The 17,062-nt window shown below is 40.1% G+C and overlaps 1 protein-coding gene across 2 annotated transcripts in view; it reads left to right on the plus strand.

The window, feature by feature from the left end:
- The window catches only part of LOC103272258 (peroxisomal bifunctional enzyme-like), a 53,956-nt gene extending 48,126 nt beyond the window's left edge, over positions 1-5,830 (plus strand). For both annotated transcript variants that reach the window (XM_021718035.1, XM_021718038.1), the window contains one exon: positions 5,269-5,830. In XM_021718035.1, coding sequence (XP_021573710.1) covers positions 5,269-5,627 — 359 coding nt within the window. In that variant the 3' untranslated portion in view covers positions 5,628-5,830. The remainder of the gene's footprint in view (positions 1-5,268) is intronic.
- The last annotated feature ends 11,232 nt before the right edge of the window (positions 5,831-17,062 follow it).

Raw genomic sequence — 17,062 nt, forward strand, 5'->3', positions numbered from 1 at the left:
TTTCAGGGGAAATGCTTCCAGTTTCTGTCCTTTCAGCAATATGCTGGCTGTGTATTTATCATAGATGGAGCTACCTATTTTGAGGTATGTTCCTTCTGTACTTAGGTGTTTGAGGGTTTTTATCAAGAAGGGATGCTGGATTTTATCAAAAGCTTTTTCTGCATCTAATGATATAATCATGTGGTTCTTGTTATTACATCTGTTGATGTATTTAATTCCATTTATGGTCTTGCAGAAGCTGAACCAGTTCTGCATCCCAGGGATGACGCCTGCTTGGTCACAGTGGATGACTTTTGAGATGTATTGTTGGATCCAGTTTGCTAGAATCCTGTTGAGAATGTTTGCATCTATAGTCATCAGGGATATTGGCCTGCAGTTCTCTTTTTTTTGTTGGATCTTTACCCAGTTTGGGTATCAGTGTGATGTTAGCCTCGTAAAATAGTTTGAGGAGAGTTCTGTCTTTCTCAATTGCCTGGGATATTTTCAATAGGATCGGTATCCGCTCCTCCTTTTATATTTTGTAGAATTCTTCTGGAAAGCCATATGGTCCAGGGCTTTTTTTTTTGTAGGTAGTTTTCTTATGATAGAGCCAATTTTCTGAGTTGTTAATGATCTATTTATTTTGTCAGTGTCTTCTTGTATCAACCTTGAGAGGTTGAGTGATGTCAGAAAGTCCTCCATTTCATTTAGGTTATTGAGTTTGTTTCCATACAGGTGTGCATAATAATTTCTGATAATCTTTTGTATTTCTTCAGGGTCAGTTTTGATTTGATCTTTTGCATTTCTTATTCTGTTTATTTGGGCTTTCTCTCTCTTTTTCTTCGTCATTCTGACTAGGGAGTCCATCGATCTTGTTAATTCTTTCAAAGAACCAACTTTTTGTTCTGTTGATTTTTTTCTGTGATATTTTGATCTATGTCCCATATTTGGGCTTTAAGTTTGGTGATCTGGATTCTTCTGCTAAAGTTAGGGTTTTGGTGGTCTTGCCTTTCCAGCTCCCTTAGCTGATTTGTCAGGCTGTTAACTGATAATCTTTCCATTTTCTTGATGTGTGTTTGTAGAGATATAAATTTCTCTCTTAGAACTGTTTTTGACAAGATGTTTCTTCATTTTCGTTTGTTTCCAGGAATCTTTTAATTTCTGTTTTGGTTTCTGTGTTGACTCAGGAGTCATTCAGCATCATGCTGTTTAGTGCCTATGTCTTTGCAGGTTTGAGGGGAATTTTGTTGGTGTTGCTATTTATTTTTACTCCACTGTAGTCTGAGAAGTTGCATGGCAGTATTTTGATCTTAAGAAATTTGTTTATGCTTGATTTATGGCCGATGATATTACTAATTTTGGAGTATGTTCCATGTGGTGATGAGTAGAATGTATATTCTGTGGTTGTTGGGTGGAATCTTTTGTAGGTATCTATTAAGCCCATTTGGTCAAGTGTCAAATTGAGGTTCTGGATCTCTTTGTTGATTTTTTGCCCCAGTTATCTATCCAGGGTTGTTAGTGGTATATTTAAGTCCCAGATATGATAGTGTTAGAGTCAATATCTTTTTTTAGTTTACTTAGTAGTTACTTTATAAACACTGGTGCTTTATAAAGTTTATAAAGTAACTAGTAAGTAAACTAAAAAAAGATATTGACTCTAACACTGGTGGTCCTGTGTTGGGTACATATATGTTTAGGATGGATATTTCTTGTTGATAGATTGAATCTTTTATCATCATGTAGCGTCCTTCTGTAACTTTTAAATTTTTTGATAGCTTAAATGTTGTTTTGTCTGATATTAAGATCATGACTCCTGCCTTCTTTTGTGATCCATTCACCTGGAAATTTGTTTTCCATCCTCCAACTTTGAGTTTGTGTGCCCTCTCGTGGTGAGCTGAGTTTCCTGGGTACAGCAAATTATTGGATCATGTTTTTTAAATCTAGGTTACCATTCTATGTCTTTTCAATAGTGCATATAATCCATTCACGTTCAGGCTGATTATTGATATGTGAGCATTTGTTGCCATCATTAGGTACTTATAAAGTTTTTTCTTTGTTTGTTTTCTTTTATATTTTGGGTTGATATATGTGTGTCTTTTCAAGTTTGCAGTTGCAGTGTACTCTCTGTTGATTCTATGTTCTCCTGTTCTCTTGGGAAGTGTGTAGTCAGTCTTTTTTTTTTCTTTCTTCTATGCTTAATATCTTTTGAAGCATCTCCTGTAGAGCTGGTCTGGAATCTGCATAATCTCTTAGGAATTGGATTCTGGGAAGGATTTTAATTCTCCATTTCTGATGAAGCCTAGCTTGGCTGGGTAGGAAATTCTTAGTTGAAATTGTTTATCTTTGAAGACTTTGAAAAGTGGACTCCTTCTAGCCTGTAGTGTTTCTGCTAGTAGGTCTGCTGCTATTCTTGTTCATCTTTCCTGGTAAGTAGTCTGATCTTTCTCTCCTGCTGCCTTTAGGAATTTTTCTTTTGTACCTACTTTGTGTAGGTGAATTGCTATGTATCTGAGGGTTGAACTTCTCATTTGTTGTCTTGCATGTGTTCTCTGTATCCCTTGTGTTTGGATGGTCACTTCTCTTGTGAGGTGAGGAAAGTTTTCTTGGATAACTTCCTGGAATACTTGCTCCAAGGTGTACTCCCTTTCCCCCTTTCTTCTTTTGGGAAACCAATCAGGCATAGGTTCGGCCTCTTGATATAATTGCACATCACTTAGTGGCTTTGTTTTTTCTCTCTAAGTTTTCTTTCAATATTTTTTACAGATCAGGTTAATTCCATGTTTTGATCTTCAGGCTCTGAGATTCTTTCTTCTGCTTGATTAATTCTGCTTTCCATGCTTGTCATTTTGCTATTTATTTCCTGGATGAAGTGTTTAATGGCCAAAATCGCTGTTACAAGTCCTTTCAGTGTTGCATCTTGTCTTTTTTCAAGTCTTATGCACTCTTTCCCTCCATTCCCTAATTCCTGTTGTATTCTGGGGCCAGTTGTTGGTGACTTCTATCGTTTGGACTCTGAGGTCTGATTTTTCAGGCATTGTCTCTTTGGTACACTGGGAATTACCTATGGTCTTCCGTTGATTTTTTTCTAATTTGTGACAGATCTCTCTTTTCTCTTCAGTTCTGTAATTCAGTAGCAGTGGGAGGGGCTTTGACTTCTGATGTTTGCTCGGCCTTCTATTCTTCCCTGATCAGGGCTCTGAATTTGTTTACTGATCTCTTTGGGGGTCTTGCTCATTCTTTTCTGGTCACACCCTTTGTCCCATGGCTGAATCCGGGTGTGGTGGGGTGCCTGAGACTCAGCACTTGTCCTGTCCCTTCGAAGTTTGTGTTTTCAGGATATTCCCTCTGAGTCAGGATATTCCCTCTGAGTCATGATCAGTCCCTAAGTAGTTAACCTGCCAGTTCCAGAAATCACATCTGTTGTTCCATGGGAAGTGCTCCAAGCTGGAGCACTTCCCTGCCCAGTTTTCAAGATGGTGGCAGGGTGCCTGTTTTGTCTTCTCCAGTGGTACTCTGTCTCTGGCTTACTCATTGCGCTCCCTTCACTGCCCTTGCTACCATTGTCCAGCCAGTCACTGCAGTAGTGAGGCAGAGCCTGGAGCCAGCAGTCACTCCTGGCAGCTTCTTCCCAGGAAGGACTTTGCTGATTTAAAAAAATGGTGCCCAGCTTCTGTGCTCTGGAAAGTTCTAGGGACCAAGCAGAGCAGCTGCGACACCAACTACTTCACCAGGAGAGCTCTGGCCACTTGATTCTGAGTCTTCACTCAGTCAACCACTCAGACGTCCACTAACTCACAGACACTTATGCACATTGTCCATACACTCACTCACTCACACAGGGACTTGCACAGTCCCACTGGCTCTGCCTCCTTCTTCCCCTTCTCCCCTAACCCCTTTTCATTGTCAGATCTCTCTCACCATGGTCAGGAATGGTCTATGTTTTTAAGGACTCATATGATTAGATTGGGCTCACCTAGAAAATACAGAGTAATGTCCTCATCTCAGCATCTTTAACCTTTATTTCATCCATAAACTCCCTTTTTTCATGTGAGGCAATATAGTCCCAGGTTCTGGAGACTGAGACATGGAAATTTGGGGGGCCATTATTCTGCCTGCCACATAGATGTTTTCTTCCAGTCTGTGGCTTATTTCATTTTCTTAATGGTCTCCTTTGTAGAACAAATGTCTTTAATTTTTATGAAGTCTAATTTTTAAATTTTTTTCTTTTATGAGTTATGCTTCTGCTGTTATGTCTAAGAATGCTTTACCGAACCCAAGGTCATAGAGATTTTTCTATATTTTCTTCTAAAAATTTTTATAGTTTTAGTTCTCAATTTAGATTTATGATCCATTTTGAGTTTATTTTTATTTTATTATTATTATTTTTTTGAGTTGGAGTCTCACTCTGTTGCCCAGACTGGAGTGCAATTGCACACTCCTGGCCACCCCAGTGTCAACCTGCAGGGCTCTGGTGATCCTTCCACCTCAGCCTTCCAAGTAGCAGGAACTACAGGTATGCGCTACCACACCTGGCTAGTTTTTTATTTATTGTAGAGACGAGGTCTCGCCAAGTTGCCTGGACTGGTCTCGAACTCACTGGTTCAGGCAATCCACTCACCTCAGCCTCCCAAAGTGCTGGTATTATAGGCTTGAGTTAATTTTTATATATGGTGCTAGGTAAAGATCTAAGTTCTTTTTTTCTTTTTTCTTTTTTTTTTTTTGCATGAGGATATTCAGTTATCTCAGATCATTTGTTGAAAAGACTCTCCTTTTTCCCACTGAATTATTTTAGGACCTGCGTTGAAAATCAATTGTCCATAATTGTAAGGATTTATTTGTGAACGCTCAAGTCTCTTCCATTGTTATGTATGCCTATACTTGCATCAATATCTTTTCTAGGTTTGCTGTTGTTGTTGTTACTATTAAGAATGGAGTTAAAATTATTGTGAATCCAAAATTCTAACTCAGAACTGTTTTCTGTAGACTCGTGGATAGATTAATATTTAATCTATTATAAAATTGTCTTGGCCTTGGAATAAAAAGAAAATGCAACTTTGATGCCTGAATTAGGTAATTGAAAATTGCTTTGAATCTTTTAAATTCTATCTTATAGAATTAGGCTACAAAGATGTCAGAGATTTTGGTATCAGTGTTATGTTAAATATCTTAATGAATAGTTTTTAATTCATGCTTTGAATTTGGACAGGTTACTGTTGTTGTTATTATACACTCATATTCCCTTTGAATGAGTAACATTTCCAAAACTCTGATCTTTATTATTCCTTTCAGATCAACCTCTAGAATCCCGCAGACTCTGCAACAAGACAGTTCAGAGCTTGCCCAACATGGACACCGTTTTCAGTGAGGCCCTCTTGAAGTTGCGCAAGCAGCACCCTGGCTGCCTTGCTCAGGAGGCCTGTGTTCGTGCAATCCAGGCCGCCGTGCAGTATCCCTATGAAGTGGGTATCAAGAAGGAGGAAGAGCTGTCTAAGTACCTTCATGGATCAGGGCAGGCTAGAGCCCTGCAATATGCTTTCTTTGCCGAAAGGAGTGCAAATAAGTGGTCAACTCCATCTGGAGCATCTTGGAAAACAGCTTCAGCACGGCCCATATCCTCAGTTGGCGTTCTTGGTAAGAGCGTGTGGTAGTTAATGGAATCTTCCAAATCTGCATACATAAAGTGCAGCCATTTGCACAGTGCCAGGTTCCATGTTAAACCTGTTACTTGTGTTGTTAGCTAAGTCAGTTCTCACCCCACCCCATGAACTCTCCTCATTTTTGCATGTGAAACCTGGAGATGCCAAGCTTCTCAACAGTGAGCTAAACATGAGTGGTATGAAAGTGTGACTCCAGGCTCGGGGCAATTTTTATTCAATGCTATTTTTTCCCTGTGTGAATCTCTCATTGCTGGATTTCCCACAATGGTTTTTATCTGTACCACATTTCAAGGTGTGTCCATTACTCTTGGAGCTTGGTATTTGGAATGAAATCTCTGTCTTTCTAATCCTAGATCTATTCACTTCTCCTAGTTCAAAACCACTATCCTCAATTCCATCTCAACCCTGAGACCACAGATTCCATATCTCTCCCCTTGGAATTTTCCCAAACAAATGACTTTCCTCAGAAGCTAGCTTTCTAATTGGCTTCTCTGGGATACTTCTCTAAGCTTCTCTTGTTCTTAGTCTTGGACCAAGAATGGTCTTTGGAGGATTTTAGACCCTCACCCCTGAAATGGTAAGCAAAATGTTATATGCACCAGCTTATGTACACGTTTCTGGGAAGAGATCCGTAGTTTACTAAAAGCACCGACTTCTTCAACCCTCATCCAGCTCTCTAGCACCAACTCAACATGGAGGCAAAGAGCTCACTCTACATTTTCTCGGTCTGTTTTTGTTGCCATCAAACTCTGGTATAAAAGAATATATCTCTAAAACACACTGTGCTCCTTTCAGCTCTGAGGTCTACCCTTGGTTCACTTGTGATTTTTTTTTTTAAGTGGTGGATAAGTAGCGTGACAGAGAACTATAATTGTTCCTCTACTCTGTTTAGCAATACGAATATTTCTTTCCAGTTGTTGTGCACTTACCTGTTTCTTCTCTTCCGTGTGTCTTCAAGCCAAGAATAATTAATGCTAAATAATAGCAAGTGTTTATATTTATCAGTAGTGAGTCTTCAACCATTGTTTGAAAATTTCCCTATTTCCTTGCTGTGAGCCTTTTTTTTTTTGAGTTGGAGTCTCACTCCATTGCCCAAGCTGGAGTGTAGTGGCATGCTTACGGCCACCCCAGCATCGACCTGCTGGACTCCGGTGATCCTTCTGCCTCAGCTTTCCAAGTAGCCGGAACTACAGGCACGCACTACCACACCCAGCTAATTTTTTATTTATTGTAGCAATGAGGGCTCGCCAAGTTGCCTGGGTTGGTCTCGAACCCGTGGGCTCAGACAATCCACATGCCTCGGCCTCCCAAAGTGCTGGGATTACAGGCTGAGCCACCAAGCCCAGCCTGAGCCTTTTTTAAAGACTTCAGGTTTGTGTCTAGCATATAGTGGTTAAAAATTTGTAGGTTTTGTTTTAAAAGAATATCCCCATTGTCTTGAAAAATATTTGAAAGGGCATATAAAATATATAAAAGACGTGTAGATAAAAATAAAGTGAGAAAATGTGGACACTTCCACCTACTTCATGTGTCTCCATACCACTCTGCATTTCATCTTTGTGTGCAGCCTTCCACTGCTCCTGTGCAGTGTCCATCCTCCTCCTATTCCCTTATGGCCCCCTCTGTCTCCTGCCTGAAACCGGGTTCAGGGTCACTTCTCAATACCCCATTATCCTTTTCAGGACATTCGTTTTCAGGACATTATCCTTTTCAGGACATTCGTTTGTGGTCCTGCCACATGGTCTCATCATTCTATCTCTCTTTATTATTGTCATTGCTCTCCCTTGTTTGCTGACAATTTTGGTACCTGGATCACAATTATCCACTTTGGCCTAAATCCTGCTGCCATCCTGATTATCTTCATGGTCTATTTGGACAATTCTTCCAACCCTGTAGCTTTTATGTTCCTTTCCCTCCTCAGACCTAGGGAGGTTCACTGCACTTCAGTTCTACAATCCAGACTTATGGTTTCTCCGTAGGTCTTGTCATCACCTTAACTATTTCTCCACCTCTGAAATCTGAAACCCCACCTTTCACCACAACCTCATATATTTCCTTGCGTCTTTCTTAATTAGTGATTCCAACTACATCCATTCCTTGGTCACTTCCCTTTAACCTTATTTTCTTCTCTATTCAACTTTGCTTTTAAGAGTCACCACTTCAGCCTCTCTTGCCAGTGTCCACAGACTCACCGATTTATTGCCCTTCCACCATGCTCCATGGCAAAATCCCAATGCTGATAATGCCAACGGTGAGCCCAGGCCCAGGCTTCTTGGCCCTACTGGAGATACAACTGTGACTGGTGGCCCTGCTAGTTCATGTCCTCCCACCCACTAGGGCTCTCAGGCCTGTCAGGATGGGAGAAGAACATGGTTGATCGTAAACTGTAGAACCAATATCTAATCACTCTTATTCTTTATTTACTTCTCTGACCAGAAGAGGTTCCTGACCATAGTTAATTCCATGGCGGTTAAAAGCAGCTATCCTTGCTCCTGTCTATATGTGTTTATGAAGCAAAATTAGGGAATTATATGAAACTTGGGATTAATCGCTAGGAGGTTGGGGTTTTGAACCCCAGCCACTGCCTCCTAATATTTACTCACACTAAAGTTTAGGATACAAGTTGCTATAGCAATGAGAGCTAGTCAGCCTTTTAGTTCCTAGGAGAAATGCAGATGTTTAATAAAGGGGAAAACTAAATGTTTTTGATAATTAACATTTATCATATTATATATGATACTATGTCGCATTAAGTAATTTAACAAATTTGAAAAATTAAGTATAGTCCAGAGAAATGAAATCAATGATTTCTGATGACTGATACATCCCATCTTCCAAACCAATCCCCAAAGCTAGTCAATATGAAATATAAAGGAGTAACATTTTTTTATATCAATATTTTTTATTTTGATATTGTGGGGTACAGTTTAGGGTTAGGTATACAAATATGCTTTGTTCAGGCACCCTTGTCGATAAGGGGTGTCTCCCCATCCCCAGACAGATACTGACTACCATTAATCCCACATCCCTTCCCCCCCCCATAGTTTCCCACCACTGTCAGTCTTTTTTTTATAGTATTACGGTGGATGTTCAAGGTCCGCTATATGAGTGAGAACATGTGATACTCAGATCTTTGTTTCCGTGAGAGGTCACTCAGTATTACTGACTCTAGTTCCATCCAGGTTGCTGCAAAGTTCATGATTTTGTTCTTTTTAATGGCTGCATAGTATTCCATCGTGTATATGTACCACATTTTTTTAATCCAGTCCTCTTTTGATGGACAGTAGGGTTGATTCCAGGTTCTTGCTATTGTGAACAATGCTGCAATAAACATACGTGTGCAGCTATCTTTTGGTAGAGTGATTTGAGTTCTTCAGGGTTTATTCCCAGTAGGGGGATTGCAGGGTCATATGGGAGGTTGATATTCAGAGCTTTTAGGCATTGCCACACTGCTTTCCACAGAGGTTTCACCAGTTTGCACTCCCACCAACAGTGTAGGAGTGTTCCCTTTTCACCACACCCTCTCCAGCAACTGTTATTTTTTGAGTTATTGATAATTGCCATTCTGACTGGAGTTAGGTGGTATCTTGGTGTGGTTTTGATTTGCATCTCCTTGATGATTAGTGAGGTTGAACATTTCTTCATGTGTCTGTTAGCTGCTCGGATGTCTTCCTTTGAGAAGTGTCTGTTCATATCTTTTGCCCACTTTATAATGAGGTTGTTTGTTTTTTTCTTTTCAGCACATTTACGTTCCTTGTAGACCCAAGATGTTAAGCCTTTGTTGGACCTGGAGTTGGCAAATACTTTTTCCCAGTCTGTAGGCTGTCTCCCTGCTCTCTTGATGGTTTCTTTGGCTTTGCAGAAGCTTGTCAGTTTAATGAGGTTCCACTTGTCTATCTTATCTCTTATGGCCTGTGGGTTTTGGGTTTTGTTCAGGAATTGGATTCCAGTTCCAATTTCCATAAGGGTGTGTCCTGCATTTTCTAAGGTTCTTATGGTTTGAGGTTTTACATTTAGGTCTCTGATCCATTTGGAGTTAATTTTTGTGTATGGGGACAGATAGGGGTCTTGTTTGAGTCTTCTGCATGTGGTCAGCCAGTTTTCCCAGCACCATTTACTGAATAGGTTCTCCTCTCCCCAGTGGTAGGTGGTGGAGGCTTTGTTGAAGATGAATTGGTTGAGAAATTGAGGTTTAGCTTCTGGAATCTCAATTCTATTCCGTTGGTCTATATGCCTGTTTTTGTACCAATACCAAGCTGTTTTGATTATCATAGCTTTATAGTAAAGTTTGAAGTCTGGTAATGTGATACTGCCTGCTTTGTTTTTTTTGCTGAGGATTGTTCTGGCTATTCTTGGACGTTTGTGTTTCCATATGAATTCCTGTATTGTTTTTTTCGGGTCTGAGAAGAATGTTGCTGGTAATTTGATGGGTATTGCATTAAATCTGTAGATTGCCTTAGGTAGGATGGACATCTTCACAATGTTGATTCTTCCAATCCATGAGCATGGAATATTTTTCCACTTGTTTGTGTCATCTTTGATTTCTTTGAGCAGTGTTTTGTAGTTTTCATTGTAAAGGTTTTTCTCGTCTCTGGTTAGGAAGATGCCAAGGTATTTCATTTTTTTTTGTGGGTATTGTGAATGGAATTGTGCTTTTTTATTTGGGTTTCTGTTTGTTTATTATTAGTGTAAAGAAATGCGATTGCCTTTTATACATTTGTTTTATATCCTGAGACTTTGCCAAAGTCCTTTATCAGTGTAAGGAGGTTTTTGACAGATTCTCTTGGGTTTTCAAGGTACACGATCATGTCATCTGCAAAGAGAGATAACTTGACTTCCTCTTTTCCTATTTGGATACCCCCGATTACCTTCTCTTATCTGATTGCTCTAGCCAGGGCTTCCAATACTATATTGAACAGGAGAGGTGAGAGTGGGGATCCTTGTCTGGTTCCAGTTTTCAGGGGAAATGGTTCCAATTTTTGTCGTTTAGGAGTATGCTGCTGTGGGTTTCTTGTAGATGGCTTTTACTATTTTGAGGTATGTTCCCCATATGCCTAGATGTTTGAAGATTTTTATCAAGAAGGGGTGCTGGATTTTATCAAAAGCTTTTTCTGCATCTAATGATATAATCATGTGGTTTTTGTTTTGACATCTGTTGATGTATTTAATTACATTTATGGTTTTACAAATATTGAACCAGCCTGGCATCCCAGGGATGAAGCCTACTTCATCATGATGGATGATTTTTTAGATGTGTTGCTGGATCCGATTTGCTAGGATCTTGTTGAGAAGTTTAGCATCTATGTTCATCAAAGATATTGGCCTGTAGTGCTCTTTCTTTGTTGGTTCTTTACCTGGCTTGGGTTTCAATGTGATGTTGGCTTTGTAAAATTATTTGGGGAGAGTTCCATCTTTCTCAATTGCCTGAAATACCTTCAGTAGGATTGGAATCAGCTCCTCCTTAAATATCTTGTAGAATTCTGCTGGAAAGCCATCTGGTCCAGGGCTTTTTTTTTGGTAGGTAGTTTTCTTATTACATAGTCAGTTTCCTTGATAGTTATTGGTCTATTTAGGGTCTCAATTTCTTCTTGTTTCAACCTAGGCAGGTTGTGTGCTGACAGAAAGTCCTCCATTTCCTTAAGGTTTTCAAGTTTGTTTCCATACAAGTGTATATAGTAGTCTCTAATGATCTTTTGTATTTATTGTGCTTATCTGGGTTTTTTCTCTCTTTTTCTTGGTCAGTCTAGCTAGGGGAACATCGATCTTGTTTATCCTTTCGAAGAACCGCTTTTTGTTTCATTGACTTTTTTGTATTAACTTTTTGTCTTCTATGTCCTGGATTTGGGCTTCTATTTTGGTGATCTGAATTCTTCTGCTGAAATTAGGGTTTTTATGGTCTTGCTTTTCCAGCTTCCTTAGGTGGCGTATTAGGCTGTTAATTTGTGATCCTTCCATTTTCTTCATGTGCGTTTGTGGGGATATTATTTCCCCTCTTACTACAGCTTTCATGGCGTCCCAGAGATTTTGGTCTGATGTTGCTTCATTTTCATTTGTTTCCAGGTATCTTTTGATCTCGGTTTCGATTTCATCATTGACCCAGAAGTTGTTTAGCATCATGCTGTTTAGTGTCCATGTCTTTGTGGGTTTTTGGGGGGACCTTGTTGGTGTTAATGTTTATTTTTATTCCATTGTGATCCAAGAAGGTGCATGGCAAAATTTCAGTCCTTTAAAATTTGCTTATGCTTGATGTATTGCCGATTTTGTGGTCAATCTTAGAATACGTTCCATGCGGTGATGAGTAGAATGTGTATTCTGTGGTCTTTGGATGGAGTGTTCTTTAAGTATCAGTTAAGTCCATTTGGTCCAGAGTCACATTGAGATTCCGGATCTCATTGCTGATTTTTTGCCCTGATGATCTGTCTAGGGTTGTGGGTGGCGTATTAAAGTCCCCAGTTATGATGGTGATAGAGTCAATATCTTTCTTTAGCTTTCCTAGAAGTTGCTTTATGAAAGTTGATGCACCTATGTTGGGTGCATATATGTTTAGGATAGATATTTCTTGTTGATGGAGTGAACCTTTTATCATTATGTAGTGGCCCTCTGTATCTTTTTTAATTTTGATAGCTTAAATGGTATTTTGTCTGAAATTAGGATCACAACTCCTCCTTTCTATTGTGTTCCATTTGCCTGAAAATTTGTTTCCCATCCTCTTACTTTGAGTCTGTGCCTTTCATTTCTAGTGAGATGGATCTCTTGAAGGCAGTTTATTGTTGCCTGGTAATATTTTATCCCTTTTGCCATTTTGTGTCTTTTCAGTGGTGCATTTACTCCATTCACATTCAGGCTAATTATTGAAATGTGAGAGTTCATCCCTCTCATAGAGTTCTTATAGAGTTATTGTTCTTCCACTTGGTTTTTTGTCTTTCTTTTGGTTTTGGGGTTGGTTCATGTGTATTTTATTCTTTTTCCTGTACTCTTGTGAAGAACGTTGTTCTTTTTTCCTTTTCTTCTGTGTTTAGTACTTTCTTAAGTGTTTCCTGTCGAGGTGGTTTGGTTGCAGCATAAGTTCTTAGGAATTGGATATCTGGGAAAGATTTTTATTCTCCCTCGCTGATGAAGCTTAACTTGGCGAGGTAGGTTATTCTTGGTTGAAATTGTTTATCTTTTAGGACTTTGAAGATAGGGCTCCAAGCTCTCCTAGCCTGGAGGGTTTCTGTAGATAATTTCTGCTGCTATTTTAATTGGTCTTCCATGGTAGGTGATCTGGCCTTTTTCTTTCGCTGCCTTCAGGATTTTTTATTTTATGCATACTTTGTTTAGACAAATTATTATGTGTCTAGCAGCTGATCTTCTCATTTGTTGTCTTGTAGGGGTTCTCTGAATCTCTTGTGTTTGAATTTTTGCATCACTGATTAGATAAGGGAAGTTTTCTTGAATGATCTCATGGAAAGTTTGTTCCAGTGTGGTCTCTGTCTCTCTTTCAGCCTCAGAAAGACCAATTACTCTTAGGTTCAGTCTCTTGAAGTAATCGTTCATCTCTTGAATGTTTTGTTCTGTCTTTTTAATCTTGTTTTCTGTATTTTTAAGAATTTGGGTTAGTTCTATATTTTGGTCCTCAAGCTCTGAGATTCTTTCTTCTGCTTGGGTAATTCTACTTTCCATGCTTATCAGTTTGTTATTTATTTCATTCACAGTATTCTTTATTACTGTTATCTCTGATATCAGCTCCTTCCTACTTTCTTCTTGTCTCGCCTCAATTCTTTTTAATCTCTCCATTAATGTCTTGATATCTAGGTTTGTAGTTTGGGACCAGTCATTCTGGGGGCTCTTCATTGTTTGCATTCTGAAGTCAGTTTTCTCAATGTCTGCCCTCCCAGGGGTCTGGGAGAGACCCATATTCTTCTTTTGGTTTTTCTTCATTTGTGTAGATTTTTCTCTCTCTCCCCCCTTTCCCTCCCTTTCTTTAATTCTGTTTTTTAGGGAAGGTGGTGTTGCTTTTGTTTCACTTGTGCAATCTCCTGTTCTTCCTTATGAGGGTCCTCTGGCTTTGTTCATTTTTGAGGTTGGAGTGTGGGCTGCAGCCTGTACTTTTGGCAGTTTTGAGGTTTAATTGAGGGCAAAGCTGTGATTCAGAATCTATATGCTGATTCCAGCATCCACCATCAGGTGTATGAGCACACTGGAATCTATTTCCCACTGCCTTACAATCTGCCTGTGCAGCAGTATGTAGGTTTGGTCCCTGGATCAAAAGGAGGTACAAAAGAGGATAATAATGGAGGGGGGTCAATAGGAAGTTAGAAAGAGAGGAGAGTGAGAGGGAAAACAGACATACATACCAACTAACAGGTGAAAAAGAGACACAAGGCCGGAGAGAAGTGAAAAAAACATGTGAGCCAAATTCCCTAAAGGATACTGGTAGCTACACAGAGACAGACCAACAAAATCATGAAACAGATTATGTAAGTCAGAAAGTGAACAAAAGTGAGCAAAATAAACAGTCATAATGATAGAATCAAAAGTCAAAATAAGAGATCAGTCTAGCTCTGGAATCTTCCCTGAGTGCCTAAAGTCTCTTCAGCTTGGATCTCCAACCTCTCCCCTTTGTTTTCCTGGCAGGCAGCTAGGGTTTTCTTTTTAGCCTGCTGCCTGGGAGGTCTGTGATGTTGCCTTTGTCTGATTCAGCAGGGTAGGGGCTTTGTCTCCTGTTTAGCGATGTTACCTTAGGAACCAAGGTGGAGGCTGCTGATAGGTGGGTGGGGCAATGCAAATCTCTGCCTGGAGAATGGCCAAGATGGCAGCTTCACTTTTGTGGATCTTTTCTCTCTGCTCATCTGGGTCCCTCTGAAATCCACTGTGATAGACCGTGCTGGAGTGGGAGGCACTGGGGATCAGCTGCACAGCTGGGTGCTGGATCCGAGGTGCCACCAGCAGGCTGGGGTGGAGGAGGGGGTCAGGAGTTCCCTCCTCTGGAGCTGAGAGCCTCCAATCAGCACCTCCTTAAGATATGCTCTTCCCTTACACCAGCATGGGATCGCACACTGTGTGCCTCAGCCGGGGTAGGCCCTGAGCTCCAGAGCTCCAAAGCTCCAAAGAGCAGGTGGTGGGTGGTGATATTAGCCCTGGGTCCCTCACAGGGTACTTCAGTCAGAAATGGGACCAGTATCTCTGAGGGGTGGGCACCCAGAGCCTCCCTGGGTGACCGGCAGCTTGGTGCTGGGTGCTGGGTGAGATGATGCAGCCAGGGAGGGAGCCAAGACCCGAGACTCCTGCATGGGCAGGAGTCACATATAGTGGAGCAGCAGCAGCCGGGGGCCACAATATCCGCTCTGCATGGGATCAAGGGTCCTTGGGCCTCAGACCAGTGTGGCTGGTGGTGGGCGGGGGGGGGAAGAAAAGTAAGAGTTGTTTTGGGAACTCATGTATGGAGAATCTCACAAATCCACCTATGCCGTCACCATCTTACTGGAACTCCCCAAAAACTTTTTTTCTAAACCACCCCAAATACCCGATAATGAGATGAGCATCTCACAAATCCATAAGCTATCTTCACTGGGCAAAGTAAAGCAGAATCTGAAGGATCGACACTGGAGATGGGAGGAGTTAGAATGGGTATCATCTAAGGATGTTCCTAAGTGCAGTATCTGTGATTCAGGTGAACAAACTCAGTCTATTCTCCACACCATTTCTTCCTTCCAAATAGAAACCGACAGAAAGCAGGCCATAGCAGAAGTATACATGACAGTGAAAGTATAAACTGTCCCAATTAACTACTATAGAAACAACTACAGTCACCAATGAAATAAGTAGCCTCCTTTTCCAAGTTAGTTTCTATATCCATACACCCAAGGACACTGAAACACTCTGATCACATTCAGAACACAAGACTTCACTTCACATCTGACTCACACATGCCCAGCTTTACCTGAGGATAAAAGTACCAGCTCTTGGCTCACCTCAAGCAACGTGCCTCCTAGACACACCTGGAACTCTTTCCAAATCTCCCTTTAGTTTGGTTCAAGGAGTTGCTTTCTCTGCTAGCCCCCATCTTACTTCTAGTTTCATTTTATGAAAATTAAAAGGTTTGCAATATCTACCTAAGGCACTGATATGTGAGTAAATTAGTATTTTATTTACCACAGACATTGTGACTTAAAATAACATATCTTTATTACATCACAGTTTTCATGGGTCAGATTTCTAGGCACAAGATAGCTGGGTTCTCTGCTCATGGACTCACAAAGCTGAATTTAAGGTTTTAGCTAGAGCTGCAATCTCATCTGGAGCTGTGGTCTTCTTCTAAACTCATTCAAGGTTGTTGCCAGAATTTAGTTCCTGGCAGTGGCTCGAGTGAAGTCATTATTTTATGATAGTCAACTAGAAGATACTTTCAACTCCTAGAGCCCACACATTATGTAATTTCTACGGGGTACCTTCATTAGAATACACAATGTAGTCATCTGACTTCTTCCAGGATTCTGAAAAACTAAACAAAAAACTGTGGCTCCAAAGTTGAGAAGCTGAGCAGAGCTTTCAACAGTCTAAGAGAATGAAGAGAAAGAGAAAAATCTCAGTTCAAGGACTACCAGAGCAGAGGTGTCCTGACAAACACAGAGGCTTTTATTTAAGAGTTGTAAAGTCCAATATCACAGAAATAAGTGTCCACAAGAAATACCAAGCCCCCCCACCAAAAGAATGAACATGCCTCTGATTTAAAACAATCTCAGAATAAAGCAATAAAGCTGTTTTCCCCATCTTAATTGCCTGCTAGATGTAAAAGTAAATATTCTCTGGAGGATTTATAATAGCACCAATAAGCATCACAAATCTACAAAAGATGAGTACAAGTACAGAGAATTATAGATCTAAATGTTAAATAGCACATTTTCTCGTATTATCTCTGAAAATATTCATGCTATTGGAAGTACTATATAACATATATACTTGAATGTTTATAGCAACGTAAATGTATAATAGTCCAAACTGGAAACAATTCACATGTTCATCAGCAAGAGAATAGATAAATAAATGATGGCATACTTGTTCACTGGAATACTACACAGCAATATAAAGCAGCAACCCACTGTTAACAATATGGATAAATTTCATAAGCATAGTGTTGTAGAAAAAATCCAGATTAAAGAAAGTACACACTGCATAAATCAATGTATGCAAGTTTTAAAGCAGGTGACACTAATCTATGATGTTAAAAGCTTGTAACGCTCTTAAAGGATGAGCAGGAAGGGGATTCTAAGACATTAGTAATCTTTTGTTTCTTGATCTGGGTGATGGTTTCAAAGGTGTGCTAATTCTTTGGAAATATATGGAGCTATCTCCTTATGTCTTGTACGCTTCTGTGTATGGCTGTTATAAAGTTTTTATTGAAGTATAGCATTGAGAAAGGAGAGAACACTCAAACTCTTTCTCCA

Source organism: Carlito syrichta, unplaced genomic scaffold (genome assembly GCF_000164805.1).
Source record: "Carlito syrichta isolate Samal-C Ts95f unplaced genomic scaffold, Tarsius_syrichta-2.0.1 Scaffold111496, whole genome shotgun sequence".
NCBI lineage: Eukaryota > Metazoa > Chordata > Mammalia > Primates > Tarsiidae > Carlito > Carlito syrichta.